The sequence below is a fragment of the Thermobia domestica genome, chromosome 15, assembly GCF_964235325.1.
Source record: "Thermobia domestica chromosome 15, izTheDome1.hap1.1, whole genome shotgun sequence".
NCBI classification, from domain to species: Eukaryota; Metazoa; Arthropoda; class Insecta; order Zygentoma; family Lepismatidae; genus Thermobia; species Thermobia domestica.
In genome coordinates this window covers 184,194,982-184,214,508 of record NC_137468.1, presented here as the reverse complement: position 1 = coordinate 184,214,508, position 19,527 = coordinate 184,194,982, and the positions used below count along the sequence as shown (strand labels likewise).

Below are 19,527 nucleotides of genomic sequence, written 5' to 3'. Positions count from 1 at the left end.
AAAAATTATTTGTTGGTCGAGATACCTTCAAATCCTGGGTTTGAGTATTTGATGCCAAACGTTTCATGGTTAATCCGGAGCAACAAAATTTTGTTAAAACTATGAAGCAAATATACGGACAGATAGCATAAAAATAAAGTGATATAGTAGGCAATCCTCGTAATTCAATGGAATTAAATTATTTGCAGTTAAAGGTACATTGGGAAATGAACTTTATAACTAAATTATAAGTTGTTTTTCATCCATCCAAGAACATCAAGATCAGACCTACTGCCAGGATCAGACCTACTGCCAGACCTACTAATACGTTTTGGTACCAATAACATACGTGTACAAGAAACTTTCATACCTACCAAGAAGAGATATTTTTCTGTTAGTTAAAAGAACAAAACTGCAGCTGATGCTCTGCGGTTTAATAAATTATGCTGATTTTCTACTATATATATAGCAGAAACAACTTTTAGCTATGCTCTGCTTTTGAAGTTTACAAACTGCTCCCTTTGAAATGTTATAAATAAATATTCAATTTTTGTAAGTCTTTCTTCTCGGTAAAAAAGATCCTACTTCAAAAACCAACACAAAATAATCACAAATGTTAAAAAAAATCACAAATCTAATTCGTACCATTAAAAAAAAGTCAATGATAATGGAATATTTATTTTTTTTCTTTCTTGCATATTTTAAGGATATGTGAGAATATCCTGCTCCTTTCTGTAAACACAACTGGACTATTGCACCACATTGTATGACGTTTGCTGAAGTGTAGAAACTGTAATGTTGCCTACTCATTCATTCCTGACAGTTCCGCGCAGTTTATCCAGTGCTCTTGGGTAACTTTTATGCATCCTATCCTTTAGGTAGACACCCCCAAGAAAAAAAAAGTCAGATGTTAGATGAGGTGTTTTCGGGAGTCATAGGTTCTCTGGAATTACGTGGTTACAAAAGAAGCTAGTTCTGAACGTATTGAGACGTACGATGAGTGATATGTATTCAGGGACATGGAGTTAATGTAATCGGTGTTACCGGCTGCAGCACAAAACAAACAAACACACAAACAAAATTAAGTTATACGAGGTATGATCGAAGAAAAAGATTACAAAGCATAAAACTTTTGTGTTATTCACTGTAACTTAAAGAAAATTTATTTGCAGATTAACCCATTAGTGCCCAGAATTCCCCAGTGGTATTTTGAAAAGTTTCTTATCGCCTATTTGGTCTTAATAGTACTCTAAAATAGAAATTACAATATTTTTGAAAAATATTTATTTTTTCTTGTTTTTTAGGCCGGCAACTTAAGTTGCCAAATGGCACATACATATTCAAAAAAGGGAAAATTTTGGAAAGTTACAATTTTGAGGGAGAAAATACATAGCGAAAACATAACTATTAAAATCAAGTTAATCCTTCCTTTACAGACCTCCAATCCTTCCTTCTGGAGTCTTTGAAATCAATCCAGTTGAGTCTTTCTCCTCAAAACACATTGTAGCCAAAAACAACGCTAACCTTACGTCAATATATCATAAAAAGAAAATGCAACGATGCTATGACGAAACAGACTCCAAAGTAACTTCATGGTTAAAACCTGCAACGTCTATCCATGAATTTCTGCGCTACAACGAAAAATTGCCCTGGCAACTTAAGTTGCCAAGGGGCAGTAATGGGTTAATAACATGTCTGTCTTGGTACATGTTTGAACTCTTCGAATTCTGATCATGAATATCCGAGGAGCAGACATTCAAGAAAAAGAAAGACTCGTGTGGAAAATTGGTCAAGAGTATAAGTGAGGTTAGTGGTGCGGTTCCTGTGGGCCTAAAAACGCTATCCTACTGACATTTATAGGCAGATTGTAGAAGTGTATGGGAGGACTAAATTTGAAAGCAACATGTAGGGAAGTGGTATCGTGCCTTCAAAGAAAGACGGACCAATATTGTTAATGACAAACCTGTACACAGCGCTAGACCCAGTACTTCAACCACTGACATTACGCTTGGAACGACTAGAGCATCCCTTCTACAGCCCTCATCTAGTCCAGTGACTTTCACAATTTCCTTGTTCTAAAGCAAAAAATGGCTAGCCACCATTATCTGGTATCTGATTTATGTCAAAAACCACTATATCACGGTAGCTACGAGAACTTGACGCCAATTTCTATGCAGATGATATAGAAAACTTTATCTGCCGTTCTGATAAGCGCTTGAACAAAAACTGTGATTACTTCGAAAACTAGTGTCTAGTGCCCTCTATCATGAGGTGTGTTGATTTTCCAGCTATGTCTCACACATAAGCATAATAGTTTTTTTTTTTTTTTTTTTTTTTTTTTTTTTTTTTTTTTTTTTTTTTATCATCCCTCGTGAGATTTTAAAGGAATATTAATAAGAACCGTATTTTAAATTGTACTTATTGAATGGATTTTAATGTGTGAATCAAGGGAGAATGTTAGGAGTATGTTTAGTACAAGGGGTCCAGAAGCACTTAAAAAACACAAAATTTACAGGAGAAATGAATGATGCAAGTACTTAGACCTAACATAACGTAACCAAATCTAACCTAACCTAACCTTAACTAACCTAAACTTGCCTAATGTTAGTAGAAACAAGCGAAATTCTATCATTTTTTGGAAAATTAGGCGGGACCCCTACACTAATTTAACATAAATGAACCTAACCTAAACTAAACTAAACTTAGCTAGCCTAAACTAACCTAACGTACTCTAAACTAACCGAATGTGAACAGAAATTACCAAAATTGTAACATTTTTCAGAGAAAAGAGCTGGACTCCTTCTGCTAAACATAGGCCGAATGTTATTGGCGAAAACAATCGTAAAAACGAAACCTGATGCAGGGTATAAACTCCTGTCATTCCATGGCCCTGTCGTGGTCAGAACATAACGCATATTCAAGCACCCTGTTATCGCTCAGCTGGACGACGGTAACAAATTTCAACTTGTTGTGAAATGCGGTTAGGGCACTTAATTGCCGAGAGAGGCCGACTCATTCGGTGACCAGATATCCAGTGATGCCAAACTGAAACATTATAAAATCTCTTCTCGAGAGCCAAAAAGTCCCGTTTTGCTTTTGAGTTTCCCACGTTACACTAATTACAAAACACTAACTTGGAACTACTGTATGTTACTCAATTTTTTTTAAATATCTCAGTAATTTACCTATAACTTTTAACCTTCCATATTAATAAAAGCAAAAGAAAATATGAATAAGTATTTTCTCTAAACGAAAATAAGTATATTTTGTTCTAAGATTATGACTTTGTGCCATCACCTAATAAACATAACAATACTAGAAAAAAGTTTGTTCATTGCGAGTGGAACGTCTTGCAAATTACTTGTTTCTCCTTTAGCACTTCCCTTCTTTCCTTTATTTGCTTCATATTTCTGTCACAAAGAAAAAAAAAAAAAACTTTTAAAGTCAATTTGCGGAAAAAAAACCTAAGGTGATGAGAGAAAATAGATTGCATTTTCGGAATCAGCGAGTCAACAACTAGATGAAAGTAAGTTTTACATCGTTTTCATTTGCAGCCCTGTGTTGTTATGTTATGTAAAAAAATGAAGTTAAATCTATGAGAAAAAGCGGAAATGCTATTATGAAATTAAATCTTTTACCTTTAATTTGCAACAGGGCTGTAAAGATATTGCCCCTGACCAGAGCAGCTTGGAGAAAAAGGCAGAAAGTGATAACCTGAAACTGATGTCTTCTGTCTTTTGATATGCTCTTTTATAGCCAATTTTACAATCAAAGCCTGTGGAGGGGTTCTACGCATGCGCGCCGACTACGTGGGTGCTCCGGAGCTCCAGCACCTACACAAATAATCTTGTGAGTGCGGCGCATCCACAATATTTTTTAGTTTGATAGAAACAAAATAACATAAATATTTCTCAAAAAATAAACAATTAAAACAGATATGGAAGTTAAAACTTCTCTAAAACAATTGTTTGTTTCAAATGTGTCTGTGTAAAGCAACCAAGCAACACACTCACCCCATCCTTTCCTGTCTCTGGCCTAGTGAAAGGCAGTTTCCACAATAAAAACGGAACTATATTGTGAATAGAATCGAGCACAGCTCATAAAAGATTTGAACTAAAAGGAAATCAATAAAAAAAATATTGAGACTCTCCTGAAACCATATAACACGTCCCGCCACTGATATGCACCCACATAAATTTTGGAAAGTCGGCGCCGTTGCTTCTAGGGGGTTCTCTTCGTGCCCTCCTCGTGTTTCTGCGGACACGGTTGTGATCCCTAGCGTTTCATTGTTGAGAATTACACGCGATTAAGTCACTCCAGAAAACCACTTCCGTAGTAGCATACATTTTCTCAATAACACAAAAGAAACTTCGAGTCAAAATTAGACAACTAACTCTGATTTCACACATACTAATAAAAATCGACATTGTCTGTCTTATGTACACTCATGTCCAAAATGTTGACGCATATCTACAATTGTCTTCTTGTAAGAATATAATTTGATAATGACTTAGCAGGGTACTTTTAATATTGATACTATGTGTATAATCGGGAAATATATATTTCTGGTAAATTTCACACGGAAAGAATTATAAATACGAAAATTTGAATGAGTAAAACAAAATGTTGCTAAATTAACAATAAAGTTTTATTTTCGTTTTTTTGTTATTTACTGCTCTTTTGACATGAAATTTGCCACATACATATCTTTGCTGATTATACACATACTAACATTATAAGAAATACCGGGCGAGTTCGTTATCAAATTATTATTTCTACAACATATTTATAGACATGAGACAATAATTTTGGACATGAGTGTACATTAGCCAAACGGCTGAACAGTTTGAAACGAATTTCGAAGAAAGTAAGCACTAAAGTCAAGCCAGATTTCTGTTTGTGTTCTTTTCATTAGAATGCTTATCCTAACTGGTGAAGAGGTGGGGTTTAAAATGTGTATCACGGATAAAGTATCTCACTAGCTCTTCGTGCTAGGAAGTTGAAACTTGATATACAAACTCCTTAATAAAAATAAAATCATATGCCCTAGCCTTTTGGAAAATTCCACTTTTACGGAGAGGGGAGAAAGGATTATTCTCAGTATATAAACTAATTTAAACATAAACTCTGAATATTTTACATAAATTTATTCTTCCTGTGCGACCAACTGGCATTTTACAGTTAGTACTGCAATAATCCCGAGGACAAGAAAAACACACAAAATCGTTATTTATTTGAAATTCTTATTCTCTTTTGATTCTGTTCTTAACTTTTTTCTTGCCATTGTTAAACAAAGAGATCATTCAGTGTGTAGTCTTAGCAACTAAACAAACTTAACACACACACTCCACGTACTCGAGTGTAGTGGCAAACTTGCTGCTTCTCCATAAAATTATCAATAGAAAAACCGACTCCGAACTGTTGGTTTCTGTTCTCAATTTTCATGAACCTTTTCGAATTATTCGCAGTCACATGTTACTAACATATGTAACACCAAGACTATCAATTATACAACGTTCTTTATATTTCAGGCTGGTATCACTGTATAATAGTTTATCGTCAGATGTTGATATTTTTTTACTCTGAAAACCATTTTAGAAACAAATCGAAGTCTCTGTAAATGTGGTTCTTATATATATATTATACACATATATACAGGGTGGTAGGTAACTCCATCGACAAACTTTGGAAGGTGATTCCTTATATGAAATGAAAGAAAAACGTTCTGATAAACATAGGTCAAAAAAGTCTCCTTTCAGAGTTATGAACCGCCAAAAATTCGAAAAATCATGTTTCGAAACGCCCTGTCTTACAAACTATAGGACCTATCCCAAGCGGTTCAAGGAATTACACAGGAACTAGTATGCAATCTTTCTAAATATCCATGTTTTAACATCCTACGTTATCGGCGAAACGAACGCGCAATTAGTACTTAAAGGAGTATCCCTATACCTCAACTTCTTTTTCACAGTTCGTTTCGCCCATAACGGACCACGGTAGAACATGGATATTTAGATAGAGCGCATACTAGGTCCTTTGTAATTCCTTAAACCGCTTGGGATCGGTCCTGTAGTTTCTAAGGCAGAGCGTTTCGATACGTGAATTTTCGGCGGCTCATAACTCTGAAAGGAGACGTTTTTCGTCCCATGTTTATTAGAACTTTTTTCTTTCATTTCATATAAGGAATCACCTCCCAAAGTTTGTCGGTGGAGTTACCTACCACCCTGTATATACTGTATATACCTAGATGTGTGTGTTGCTTTTCTTATGTATTTTGTGACATTGTTTCAGTGTAAACTGAACATAGATCTGTATCTGAACCACTTATAAATAAATACATTCTCTCTGCTTAGAAACATCAAGCTCTTGATTCTATACGGTAAAGGTCCATTCCTCACCCTCTTGCTCACTCTAAAAACTGTTTTAAAGAACTACAAGACTGTCTGTCTTTTACTTACTTAACAAATCCTCCGAAACTGGTGCCACACCTGGATCATAGGGCCCGATCTCTGGATATTCCATCTCATACCTGACTAGCTACGCTAGTGAAATTAGCATTACTCTTGTCTTTTTCTTGAACACTGCAATGAAAAATTATTTATATTTATGTTATTATACTTTAGTATCTCAACCACACACATACAGAAAAAGTAAACATAACATAAAAATTACTTCCTCCCTTACAATAACATTAGTATTCTACTACTCTCTAAATCAGAAATGAACAGTGACGTATTATCAGTTATACAGGGTGATTCAGGAGGAATGTTACATAATTTGTGAGGTGATTCTACATGTGAAAATAATCCGAAAAGGTCCTATGAACATGTGTCAGATTTTCGATCATTAAGGAGCTGGAGCGGGTTAAGACTACACACATCCATGAATGATATGAAGACAAGTGTGAATATTACTTACCGAAATGCTGTGTGTGGTAGACACAATAATAGCGGGACAGGTGACTGATCCATCCTACAAGAGGTGTTCATAAATGTTCCACACCCATATCAATGTACTTGTCAACGCGTTTGAGGGTGTGTTATGTTGCACATAAAACACCATCTCGGCGGGCTTTAATGTGGGCAACAGCGTCGGTGATGCGAGCGACAAGTTCTTCCTGTGTATCCACTTTCGTAGCATACACATTCCCCTTTAACCTGCCCCATAAACAGAAGTCTAATGGGGTTAGGTCGGGTGATAGGGGAGGCCAGTTAAAGGGGCCGCCACGGCCAATTCACCGTTGAGGAAATGTGTTATTCAGATACTGGGATACTTGTCTGGTACAGTAAATCGGTGTAACAATCAAGCACGACACGCACCTAGACTCACGACTGTTCACTGACCCAACCCAAGATTGCAAACTGGATATGCTTGCAACTGTTCCCTTAAAGCGACGTCATAGTTGGAGAACATCCACACCTTTTGTAGGATGGATCAGTTATGTGTTCCACCATTATTCTGTTCACCACACACAGCATTTCGGTAAGTAATATTCACACTTGTCTTCATAATCATTCATGGATGTGTGTAGTCTTCAACCCGTTCCAGTTCCTTAACGATCGAAAATCGGACACATGTTCATAGGACTTTTTCGGTTTATTTTCACATGTAGAATCACATCACAAATTATGTGACATTCCTCATTAATCACCCTGTATATTCTTTAAGGGTACTTTCTTAGGATGCTATATGAAACGTTAACAATGAAATAGACATAAATATGAAGTCTAATATGAGTGCACAAATTTGAGACATAAGTTTCGAAGAAAATGAAAATCAAGTGCTTAATGCTTACAAAAGCTCAATAATGTCAAATCTCTGAAATTAATATGAGGACTTTTTCTTTTGAGCGTCTAACGATTAAGCACCGACGCTACGAGAGACAGTGATGATGAGATGGATGGTATGGTGCAATGACGAAAGTGGGAGGAAACAGGTGAAACCTGAAAAATCCACAAAGTTACTTGCCGGGAGCCAGGATCGAACTAAGAACACCATGCACAAAAGGTGAGCGCTCTACCCCTCAGCCACACATGGTCATTTGTATGTAACACCTCAGCGCTGATAATGTTGCCAAAATCTTATGGCAATTATCTTCTGTCCACAATGTTCAAATGTTACTATATACGATGTGTACCAGTTTTAAGTGAGACTCCCCATAATCAGAGCATGTTAATGAAAGTGGAAAGTGCGTGTAGTAGAGTCCCCTCGTGGCTACGTGCCTTTAGTGTGGGAGGCCAGGGTTCGATTTCCAGCGGGAGCTCATGTGGTTCGGAACCCACGTTCAGATGTAGGTCCACGTCTCTTATAGCCTGGTTATTGAAAGGAAGCTAAAATCAAATCAAATCAAATCACATACATGCAGGAGCGGACATGAATGAAAGGGTGGAATGAAGAGTGGGAGGAAACGGGAGAACCCCGAGAAAACCACGCACACGGTGTTTGTCCACCGTTAAGGCAAGTGAATGATAGTAAGACTATTCATGGCTTTGGATTAATTGTTTTAACAAAAGAGACACTGACCAAAGCTTAATACTTTACTTTATTTTAAATTATAATTTGTTACTGTTTCGGATATCTAGCATATCCTTCTTCAGACACGATCGAAATTAATGAAAATACAGACATATATATAAATGTTGTTATAACAGAGTTTAAATTCTTTAACCGTCGTATACATATTCATTGTTATAAAATTTTTTTAAGTTCTTTTAACAGTCATATATAGAGTCATTGTTGTACTTTTTTATTTTTATCTATTTATTTATTTATTTTTCTTATTTACCGAGGCCTTCAGCCCATCCTATAAGTCTTCGTGTTCACTTTCCAATTAATCACTATTTTTATTTATTTATTTATTTATTTTCTCTATGTTATTCAAACTTCCTTGCCATGATTCATTAATTGGTAAGCCCCCTGTCCAGTTCATCAGTTTATCTCTTCCTACCTTCTTTATCCAATCCGCTTCTTTCCACTTCCTTATTATCATTCTTTTCTCCATCTCCAACACTTCCGTCTTATCCCAATTAATTGCGTGATTCGTCTCCTTAACATGTTTGTATATGGCATTGGTATCTTTTTTCTTCCTAACATCATCTTCATGTTGTTTTATCCTTTCTTTCATTTTCTTTCCTGTCTCTCCTATATATGACATATCGCAGTCCTCACACCATACCCTGTAAATGACCCCTTCTTCCTCTTCATTAATCTTTTTAGTTCCTTTTCTATTCTTCTTCTTTATTGATCTTAATAAAGTTTCTCCACTCTTTCTATAAGTTCTGACCCCTCCTTTCTTCAATAAATTCTTCAGTTTCTCCGTTTCTTCTCCCATACTTTTTATGCCATGCCATTTTCCACTCTCATCCTCTTTATTCTTCTTTCTCCCTCTCTTACTCTTCCTGCGTTCTTCTTCCTTCTCTAACTCTTTCTTGCTGTAACCGTTCTTCTCTAACTGTCTGTAGAATTTCTGTATGCTCTCCTTCCTTCCTTCCTCTTCGTCCTCCATCATTTCTATTCTTCTTATCATATTTGTTATGAAATTTCTCTTTGTACTCCTATCCACGTCGCTCCTCTCATGGCAGTACACTCCGCAGAGCACTCTTTCTGGTACCACCTCGTAACCAGGCCTTCTCCTTGTTTTATTATGGTCATGTCTAAAAAGTTTATTCTTCCATTTTCTTCCAACTCCATTTCCAAGCTTATGCCTTTTTCTTTATCTTCCACACTATCTCTGAAGTTCTCTAATTGTCTCCTGTCCCTTTCCACAAGCCTAGACAGTCACAACAATGACTCTATATATGACTGTTAAAAGAATTTAAAAAAAATTTATAACAATGAATATGTATACGACGGTTAAAGAATTTAAACTCTGTTATAACAACATTTATATATATGTCTGTATTTTCATTAATTTCGATCGTGTCTGAAGAAGGATATGCTAGATATCCGAAACAGTAACAAATTATAATTTAAAATAAAGTAAAGTATTAAGCTTTGGTCAGTGTCTCTTTTGTTAAAAGTGAATGATGATGGAAGAACTAGTGGAATGAAAATATGAAGGAAAACGGGATTACCCCGAGAAAACGCTCGGACGCTATGTTGTCCACTACAAACTTACTTAGCCGCAGATTTCAAATCAAATACTTCATTTACATTTTTAATGACCTATTCCTAATTGCACATGCATTACTTCATAATATGTATAATTCAGTAACTAAATACACTGATATTCCGGTTCAAATTTTTTATGATGGACTAATATCAATCGAATAAATATGATTAAATACTTAATAAGTAGAATTATAAATTATCAAATTGCCACGAAATAACATTTTATACAACACGTTTAGCTTCCGTGAATTCTTTCAGTTCAACGACTCACGATTATGTTTTTCAGGCTAAGAGAGATGATAATTAAGGTAAGTGAATGATGGAAGAATTGGTGGAATGAAAAAGTGGAAGGAAACGGGAGTATCCCGAGAGAACTCACGGACATTATGTTGTCCTCCACAAACTTACTTGGCCGGGATCGAACCAGGGACCCCACACATCAGAGGTAAGCGATCTATCAGTGAGCCACCGTGCCCACTATCTTCAATGAATGTTTGTTTGGACGGTTTTAACTAGAGATTCAAGGAACAGTCTTAACTTGTACCACGAAGAAAGTCAACTTTAATCAATAGTTTCAGCATGTGCTGACATCTTTATCGATAATTTTTAATGCTAGCAAACTAAAGACATGTGAAAGTTTCTGCCTTTCTGTGGAACCCTTCTAATCGAAGAAAGAAAGTAAAACGTCCCACTTCTAAAAATTGTAATGAACTAGGTTTCTTGGAAAAAATACGATGTATGGCTTATAGGTTTATTACTGTTTCAATTTGGTGTCTTTCCGTAATTTTAGTAACATTATGCTCCATAACTGATTTTCCAAATGTGCTGAGGTATGTATGAGGAAAACGAAGTAACTAATCGAATTCAGCTGTTAAAAAGGCTGGTGATTCAAATAATTTGGAATTATTGGTAGAAGATGACCGTCGATTGCATCGATACGTTACTCTCTGCTACAAAAGAAGTTTTACGTCTCACGATTATGCCGGCTAGGCTAAAGGAGACGGTGATAATGAGAAATGAATGAAATGGTGGAATGAAGAAAGTGGAAGGAAACGGGAGAACTCCGAGAAAATCCATGCACACGGGGTTTGTCCACTACAAAGTTCACTTGGCGTGAGCTGGGATCGAACCAAGGACCCCATGCACCACAGTTGAACTTAGTAGTTTAGCGGAAGACTACCACTGAACCACTGTAGCCCCTCCCTGCTCCAAGAGGTTTGCTAATTTCTACGTCCATGAAGAAAATACCCTAGAACTTTTCTTTTATTTGTTTTTACGTCCTTGTCTGCATCACTCGTAAAGAGCATCACTATTTCTTTCTTATTACGTTTCGCCACTCAATGCATAAATCTCACTCTGTGCTTCCTTTGTCTCAAAGAGAGGTCGCAATGAGGCAATATTCTTGTCAACCAGACTTTAAAGAAGAGTTAGTAATTCCAGCAGATGGCTCACAAGCTGGTATTACCATTGATAGAATCAGGAGCTTGAGTGAAATTTACAGGTTCCAGGAATCTGTTGAACTGCATCAAGCAGCTTATTATACTACGACTAGCTTAGTAACAAGTTAGAACATTTCTCTCCAGGAAAAATGAAGTAATTCTAACATGTACTCACACCGTTTAATAAACATAATTTACCTTTGCACGTAATGGGATGTACTTCGATCTTCTACTAAAATTTACTCATGGTAAACGAAATACAAAATTTACTGATACGAATAGTCAGACAAAATGTCAGCATGAGAGTAATAGAAACTAGGTAATAAACGTGATTAATTAGGACAAAAACAGTAATAAACATGATTAGGCAAAAACAAAGGGATATAGTATACATGAAGCTGCATCAGTTCCCGAAGGAGCAGGACGCTCATACTTTTAGGGATTATTCATTGAGTATGTACGAACTTACAAAGGGGGTAACAAAGCGACTTTTATATATTTATTGACTGATACGAAAATAAAAAAAAAGAACGTACCTGTACTTTATATCTTCATGTGTAGTGCCCTTGTACTTTATCTATGACTATGTGTGTGTGAAGGGGGGGGGGGGGATTTAATGCATATCGCATGTCTTGTGCACATGGGTACTTCTTACTATTGCACTACGTAGAAAATTTACGGTATTTAATGTAGAAGTGGTAATAGAACACAGAAGAAACGCAGATCAGGGGATTCTCATGTTAGTCTGGAGGAAAAACCTTACTTTTGGACCAAACCAAAAATTTCAGTATGTCTAATGTTTTTCAGCGGTTTTTAGCTCATTTGAGGGTGCTGAATCTGAATCTGCCGGGTGTACAAATGTACACCTTGAGCATTTTGAGTAATTCAAGATGGCGGCTTTAAAAGTGATAGGAATATTTTTGTATATTTTATCAAGATGGGTATCAAATTATATGTTTTTTTGGGTTGCAGATTCCAATAATAAAGTCAAAAATGTTATGATTTTGATACAAATCGAGATATTCAATATGGCGACTGCAAAAGAAGTTTAAATCGAGATATTCAATATGGCGCCCACTATGGCGACTGCAAAAGAAGTTTATGTTGTCATTTCTGAAACCTATTTTTGAAAAAAATATTTACTGACATGAGTAATAATAAATCGTAAAATCTTAATTTCGTGCTCGCAGATGGCAGCATTTTCATAGAATTTAGGAAAAATATCTCAGAAACAAAATAAGAGTTACTTTCAAGTGAAATACTAGAACGATTTATGAAAGGCGAACATGTTCTGCGTCACAAACCAGGTATCTGGAATGCTATATGGTCAGACATGTTCATTGAGAATACATTTATGCGTTATGCCCATGGACCAGGAGGAATAATCGGACTTACACTAAACCCATCAGAGGTGAAGCGATGGGCTTTCAGCCTTCACACCTGCAGTCGTTTAGTAAATGATATTTATGTCATAAGAGATGCTGGACGAGATATAGAAATAACTAAGCATAAGGAAGAAATGCCATCCCGAGTAAAAGGAGATGCTGCAGACCGAATTAAGTTAAAGGAAAAGCTGTCTCATTGTATATATCCTCTGAAGACCGATGATCACCCAAAAACTATTGTGAATATTGTGACAGGGAAAATTTATTCCCAGAAAGTGAATGTTGATAATGCTGTTGAGATAGGTGAGAAGGCGTTGGGTTCTTACGAAGAAAAACTACCAACTGGTTTTCACGATCCAATCTAAACAACGGTTCGTAATGTTTCCTGCGATGACGTCAAAAGAACAGCTAGTATTGGTGTCATTTGACACAGAACTCTTGTACACGCGTGCAATGTGACTCACATCTACAAGAGATATTAAAGCTAAAGGAGTGATTTCATATGAGCTTGCCACTGTTCTCACATCTTTGTTTGATGAATATGGGACTGCCAGGTTCTGCAAAAGTAATTCAAAACTGAAACAAATATCACAGGTAGAGAAGTCTATGAGATCGAACAAGCACGAAGATGCTATCATGCTAGGTTGTGCTGTTTTGTGGGTGATCAACTGGCCATCTAACGGAACTGTTTTTGACTTCATAAAATTGTATCGGTCATATGTGCTTGAAAAATTGAACAAATGCAACGTGTACTTGATATTTGACTAATAAAAGGAGTACAGCACCAAAGGAGGAATAAGATGCGTCAGTACAGGATCAATATGTAGCAGGTATCATAAATTGTCTTTCAACACGTCCTTGCCCTCCCAACAAGTTGTGCTGAATGTTACGAAGAATAAGGTACAACTAGTACAGCTGATCTGCAAGTATCTAATGACAGAAAGGTTGCCATCATATTCCACCAAAAGCGTATTCATCACTGGACCAGAAGATGTTACAACAGAAATAACTGCTGATTGTATCAAGGAACGTCCAGATATGAAAAACACTCACGAAGAGGCTGATGTCATAGTTATCACACAAGTAGTGATGGTAGCCAATCAGCTGGACAGAAATCGTACAATAAATGTAATTAGTGATGACACGAATGTTCTTCTCCTCCTGATGCACCACTACCACACACAAAAACTTAACATTTTTATGAAGGCAACTCAAAGTCAGAGAGGAGTTATTGACATTGGATTGTCTGTGTCCAAACACCGTGGTATTGTTTCAAACTTACTAGCACTTCATTCTCTTTCTGGCTGCGATACAGTTTCTACTCTTTATGGCATTGGAAAGCAGAAGGCAATGAAAGTACTACAATGTGGGAAGAAGCTTCAAGAGCTTGGAAATAAGACATCACTACTTGAAGATGTGATTCAGGAGACAACTGAGTGTATAGCTTTTTGCTATGGTAGTAGGATAACTGGCCCTACAATGTCTGATGTCAGAAGAGATGTCTGGCTGAAGAAATTGTCAAAGAAGAAGACTGCCGTACATATCCCGAAATTGAAGAGCTTGCCACAAACTACGGAGGCATTCTCTGAAAATGTAAAAAGAGCTCATTTCCAGGCTTGTATTTGGAAACAAGCAGATAAATCAGATTCACCAGACATGGATCCGACACATTTTGGGTGGTATCGTGATGAGCTGAACAAAACATTGGAACCAGTTACTGTACCACCGGAAACTGTGATGGCACCGAAAGACATCTTGAAGATGGTGAGTTGCGGCTGTTCTTCTGAAAACATGTGTAAAGGACGTTGTGGCTGTGTGGCAAATTATAATAGCTGCACTGACTTCTGCAATTGTGAAGCTTCTAAACGATGCCAGAATATCTTCACACGTCAAAATACTAGGAATCTAGAAGACGAAAACATGGATACTTCTGACGAAGACTGACAAGTGACTGATCTGTGATATTTATTATTTTGTTGCGGATTAACATAGAAACATCGGCATTTTGTATTGTAAATGTACATATTTCGCATTAATGTGGTTAGCAACATAATTTTTGATTAAGAAAACGTCCAGGAAAAAAATATAAGAAAATCTTCAAACCTAAGCTTGTGTTGTTTGTTTTCTTTTGCACACAGAAAGGAATGGTTTTGTATATAAATATAGAGAAGTCCAAAATGTGGAAAAAATGTTCTGGAGCGCAAACAAGGTGAGTTGCGGTGACGGAGAAAGCATCAACACTCAATCCAAAATTTCAGTGTATCAGATATTGTTCTAAGTATGTATCTAGGTCGAGGGTCGCGAATCTGAATATTTCATATTGAATATATTGATTTCTATCAATTTCATAAGGTTTTTGAAGTAACTATTGAAATCTGCAACCCAAAAACATATAATTCGATACCCATGTCGATACAATACTCCAAAAATATTCTTGTCAATTTTACGGCCGCCATATTGGGTGCCATATTGAATACCTCGATTTGTATCAATTTCATAACATTTTTGACATTATGATCGGAATCTGCAATCCAAGAAACATATAATTTGATACCCACCTTGATAAAATATACAAAAATATTGCTATCAATTTTACAGCCGCCATCCTGGCCACCATCTTGAATTACTCGAAACGCTCAAGGTGTACAAATGTACACCCGGCAGATTCAGATTCAGCACCCTAAAATTAGGTAAAAGCCACCGAGAAACATTAGACATACTGAAATTTTTAGTTTCGATGGATTTCCTCCAGACTATGTATACTATTACCAAACAAAGCTGGTGAATTGTATATAACTTTGCATACTGATGCGATATTAGATAAATAGGCAATATAGCATACTACGACAGTGTTTCAAACAGGGTTGGCAAAAACCATGGTTTTTATTAAAAAAACCAAAAAAAAAACGGTTTTTTTGGTTTAAACCAGGTTTTTATGGTTTAAATGATTTGCTCTATATATTCATATCATATATGGACAAAAATAAGTTTGTTTCGCTTTGATGTTATTATGCAACAACCGGGTTATGCTGGAAGGGGTCACATAAGCTTAAAGCGGAATAAAAACCGCTTCTCGAGTTACATCCGAGAGAAATCGTCCTCCATTTGAACTCAGAACCAGGACTAATTGGCCACAGATGCGATACGTCTGCCGACTCACTCACGAAGGAATCCTGATAAAAAAAAATACGTTGTACTGATCTTTACATGCTTCTTAATATAACTGTCAAGAGTCATTTCGGAAGGACAAAAAGATAAACAGTTGCACAAGTGAAACCATTACACAGAATTACATATGAACAATTTCAAAGTACTACGGAGTACAGAAGAACTAATTTAGTTCAAGTTAGTTAACAACGACTTTTATTGCTCCAAATTAAAGAAATACACCGAATTACTCTGCATATCAATAAGAAAAGTGAATAAAGATACGAATTATTTGAGTCCACTTTGGCTCAAACTCATTTATACATAAATAGATACCAAAGATACTTATTTCACTAAATGCCTCTCGTGGGGTCTGTATGAACCCCCCCCCCCCACACACACACATACAAAAAGTACGGCATTTTCGATGTATTTTATCAATAGTAAACATTGAAACGAAACAATATTTAGAATTTTTCTTCGATTGCAATTACATAACAATAATAATAACTAAAAAAAAAAAAAAAAATCACAAAATAAACATTTATAAACTTGTAAAAAAAGTTGCTTTTGTAGTATAATCTTTTTGAGTAATGAATGGGGAATTTAGGTCTGAATATAATACGAATAATATACGGGAGTGAAACGTGATAACCCACAAATGTGTGTTCATCAAGATTTTACAAACACTTACACTTTTACGAACATTTTTTTGTCTTTTGGTTTAAACCACTTGGTTTTTTTGAAAAAACCAGCTGGTTTAAACCTTGGTTTAAACCAGCCAACCCTGGTTTCAAACCAACTGTCTTCTTAACTAACCTAGCATGTGTATGCTGCAGTAATGGAGGGAACTACAGGAATGTAGAGGGGAAATAAGAGAGCGAGTTGTGTCTGGATTAAGTATGGTGAAATTGGTAAAAATCCTGGAAAATTTTATGGGGAGATAAATCTGTCAAACCCATGGAAGAAATATGTTATTTGATTTCCCAATAGGATTGTACAAGTAATCAAAATAAGAGGGATCTTACCTCTTATATATATAATAAAGTAGAAATACGAAATGAAAACTGTATTCTTTTCCACGTAGGATTCCATGCATGACGAAGTTAAGTGCTATGTAAGAGTAGTGTACAAAGTGATCATGTAAGTGTTGCAAAATTGTGCCGCACGCAAGGGAGTATTTTAGGGTTAACTGCTGTATCGCCGGACCAACTTTTAGAAAATTTACCAGATGAATTGGAGAATTTATTTTGATTTCTGAGGGTGGGTGAGTGAAAGTACGGTGAGAGGAATAGTTGAAGTTAAGAAAATAATTGTTGTTATTAGTTGTTTTTGATGTTGTAAGCAGTACTGTATGTTGAGGCGGAAGAGACTACACTGGCGGAAAGGTACACTTGTTATGATTTATCGGAAAGACAGCGTGAAAATGGTGCGTAAACGGCAAGATTGTGTCATATCGTGTTTGTGTTTTATCGAGTTATACAAAAATAAGGAGTGTCAGTCGCTGAAATTGTGTGAAAGGCTTGGTCCACTAAATAAGCGAACAGTTTTTCGTAAGTGTGGAAACGAACTGAAACTACAGAAGAGAAGATGAACATCTACCAAACCTAATTTAGTACATTTTGGTAATTTTTTCGTATGGCATTTACTACCTCCCCCAAAGTTGTTCAACACATAAGCCATACATTTTATGACATATAAAGTGCTTCACCACAATCTTCGCTTATGCGTATACCCACCGCCGCTGACGCGCCTAGTCCCTACGTATCCCCTCCATAACGCTTCGAACCATTTTGTCCGCTCCTGCCCTGATTCTGTTAGATAGGATTAATGCTGATTGGTGGCCACTTAACACAAGTTGGTTGATGTTTTATGCACGTTATTATGCCATAACCCTACGTCTACACTGTATTTCAAACAATAATTACTACCAAGTGAGCAATGGTCACAACCTGGTAATTTGGGGGAGAAACTAAATAAAATAAACTTTTTTCTTCGATTTTCTTGTGGTCTGGCGATACAGCTGTACTGCCCAGGTACAGAGTATTTTCGTATCAAAATGTGAACTACGGAAATGAGAGTAATTCTGTCTGCATTGAAATAACAAAAACAGATAGTACTATAACGTTGAAAACAGGTTCATGTCGGTCTAATCCGGGGCCATCATCTGCGGAAGACTACCATTTACTTATAATGGAAATTAGTCTTCAAATTAAGGGAAAGTACACCTGGGTACTACCCGCGTGAATTTCATTTGCAATTCTGAACATAAACGTTTCATTAAAAATTATTTTTATGTAATAGACTGATATAATATATATTGTTGGATGATGTATGAAGTTCCTACTTACTAGAAAATATTACAAGTGTTCCACATATGATATCCCCATCATAAACAAATTCAACTCCTTATTGTGTTGCCATATTTAAAGTTACTCATTTGTTCGTAGGAAAAGTTGCCAGATTAATGCATTACGAGCAACTTTGAAATCTCCAAATCCCCCTAAATTGTGGTTGAAAACTTACAGCATCAACTGTGTTTATTTAACGTAACGGTTTCTCGTAAACGCAACACACACTTTGCGATGCAAAAACTGAATAGCAGTTAGAATGACGTTTGGCATTTTTCGCGTTAAGTTACTGTACGCAGAATTTTGGCACTGAAGGACTCCCAAGCACAGTTTGTGTAAACAAGTTGTTCGTGTTCAACTTTCGGCTCGCTGTACTCTGTAGGTTTACCACAGGGTTGTATGGGCGCGCTCGTTTCCCGTGAGTTTTATCATAATCTAACGTGTTTTGAAAATGTGACCGTGAGTTAACTTGAAATATAGGTAAAATTGAGCATAAAACCACCCTTAACACCGGCCACTGTTATTTTCGCAATTCACAAAAATAATGTAGTCGTCGATTGGTACATTTGCTGTTGTTTGATCTCTGAGAAGAGACTTGAAATACTAATCAGTGTTGACACAGTCCTAGATCTGGAGTGGGCTGAAAAATAGTACCAAATTGAAACAAAAGGGGCTGAATTGATTATTTTATACCATCGGGGGCAAAAGTTTCGGGGAACGCGAAGGGACGCCGTCTCTCCACTTTCAGGAAATATCTGTGGCGTCCCCTATTTCTAAAAAATTACAATGGGCAAAGATAGGCACGGGGGATGACGTGACGTCATACATCCCCCTACTTTTTCAGATCCACTTTTACCCCTGAGTGTAATACATGGCTCTATAACATGAAAGTAACACAGGTAAAGTTCTGTAACACTCCCCTCTTTTCCAATCAAATCAAGAAAGTGTTTTTCAAAATTAATTTTTAAAAACATCCAAATAGGAGGACTAAAATCCACACTCTTTCTTTCTCGTCTCCTTTATGCATGGAGCAAATGCGCTCATCTAGCGTCATTTGTTTTCTGGTATAGTTCGAATTAGGAATTTTCTACACAAAGTTCGTAGCGTTATGCGGTG

The 19,527-nt window shown here is 36.4% G+C and overlaps 1 protein-coding gene across 3 annotated transcripts in view; it reads right to left on the bottom strand.

Annotated features, from left to right (window-relative positions):
- The window catches only part of PAN2 (PAN2-PAN3 deadenylation complex catalytic subunit PAN2), a 127,309-nt gene extending 108,574 nt beyond the window's left edge, over window positions 1-18,735 (bottom strand). For 2 of the 3 annotated variants that reach the window (XM_081740457.1, XM_081740458.1), the window contains exons 1-2: window positions 18,412-18,735; window positions 6,438-6,560 (exon numbers count right to left, since the gene is read on the bottom strand). In XM_081740457.1, the coding sequence (XP_081596583.1) occupies window positions 6,438-6,501 (64 nt within the window). In that variant the 5' untranslated portion in view covers window positions 6,502-6,560; window positions 18,412-18,735. The remainder of the gene's footprint in view (window positions 1-6,437; window positions 6,561-18,411) is intronic. The other variant, XM_081740456.1, reaches the window with a different exon arrangement.
- Window positions 18,736-19,527: the final 792 nt, after the last annotated feature.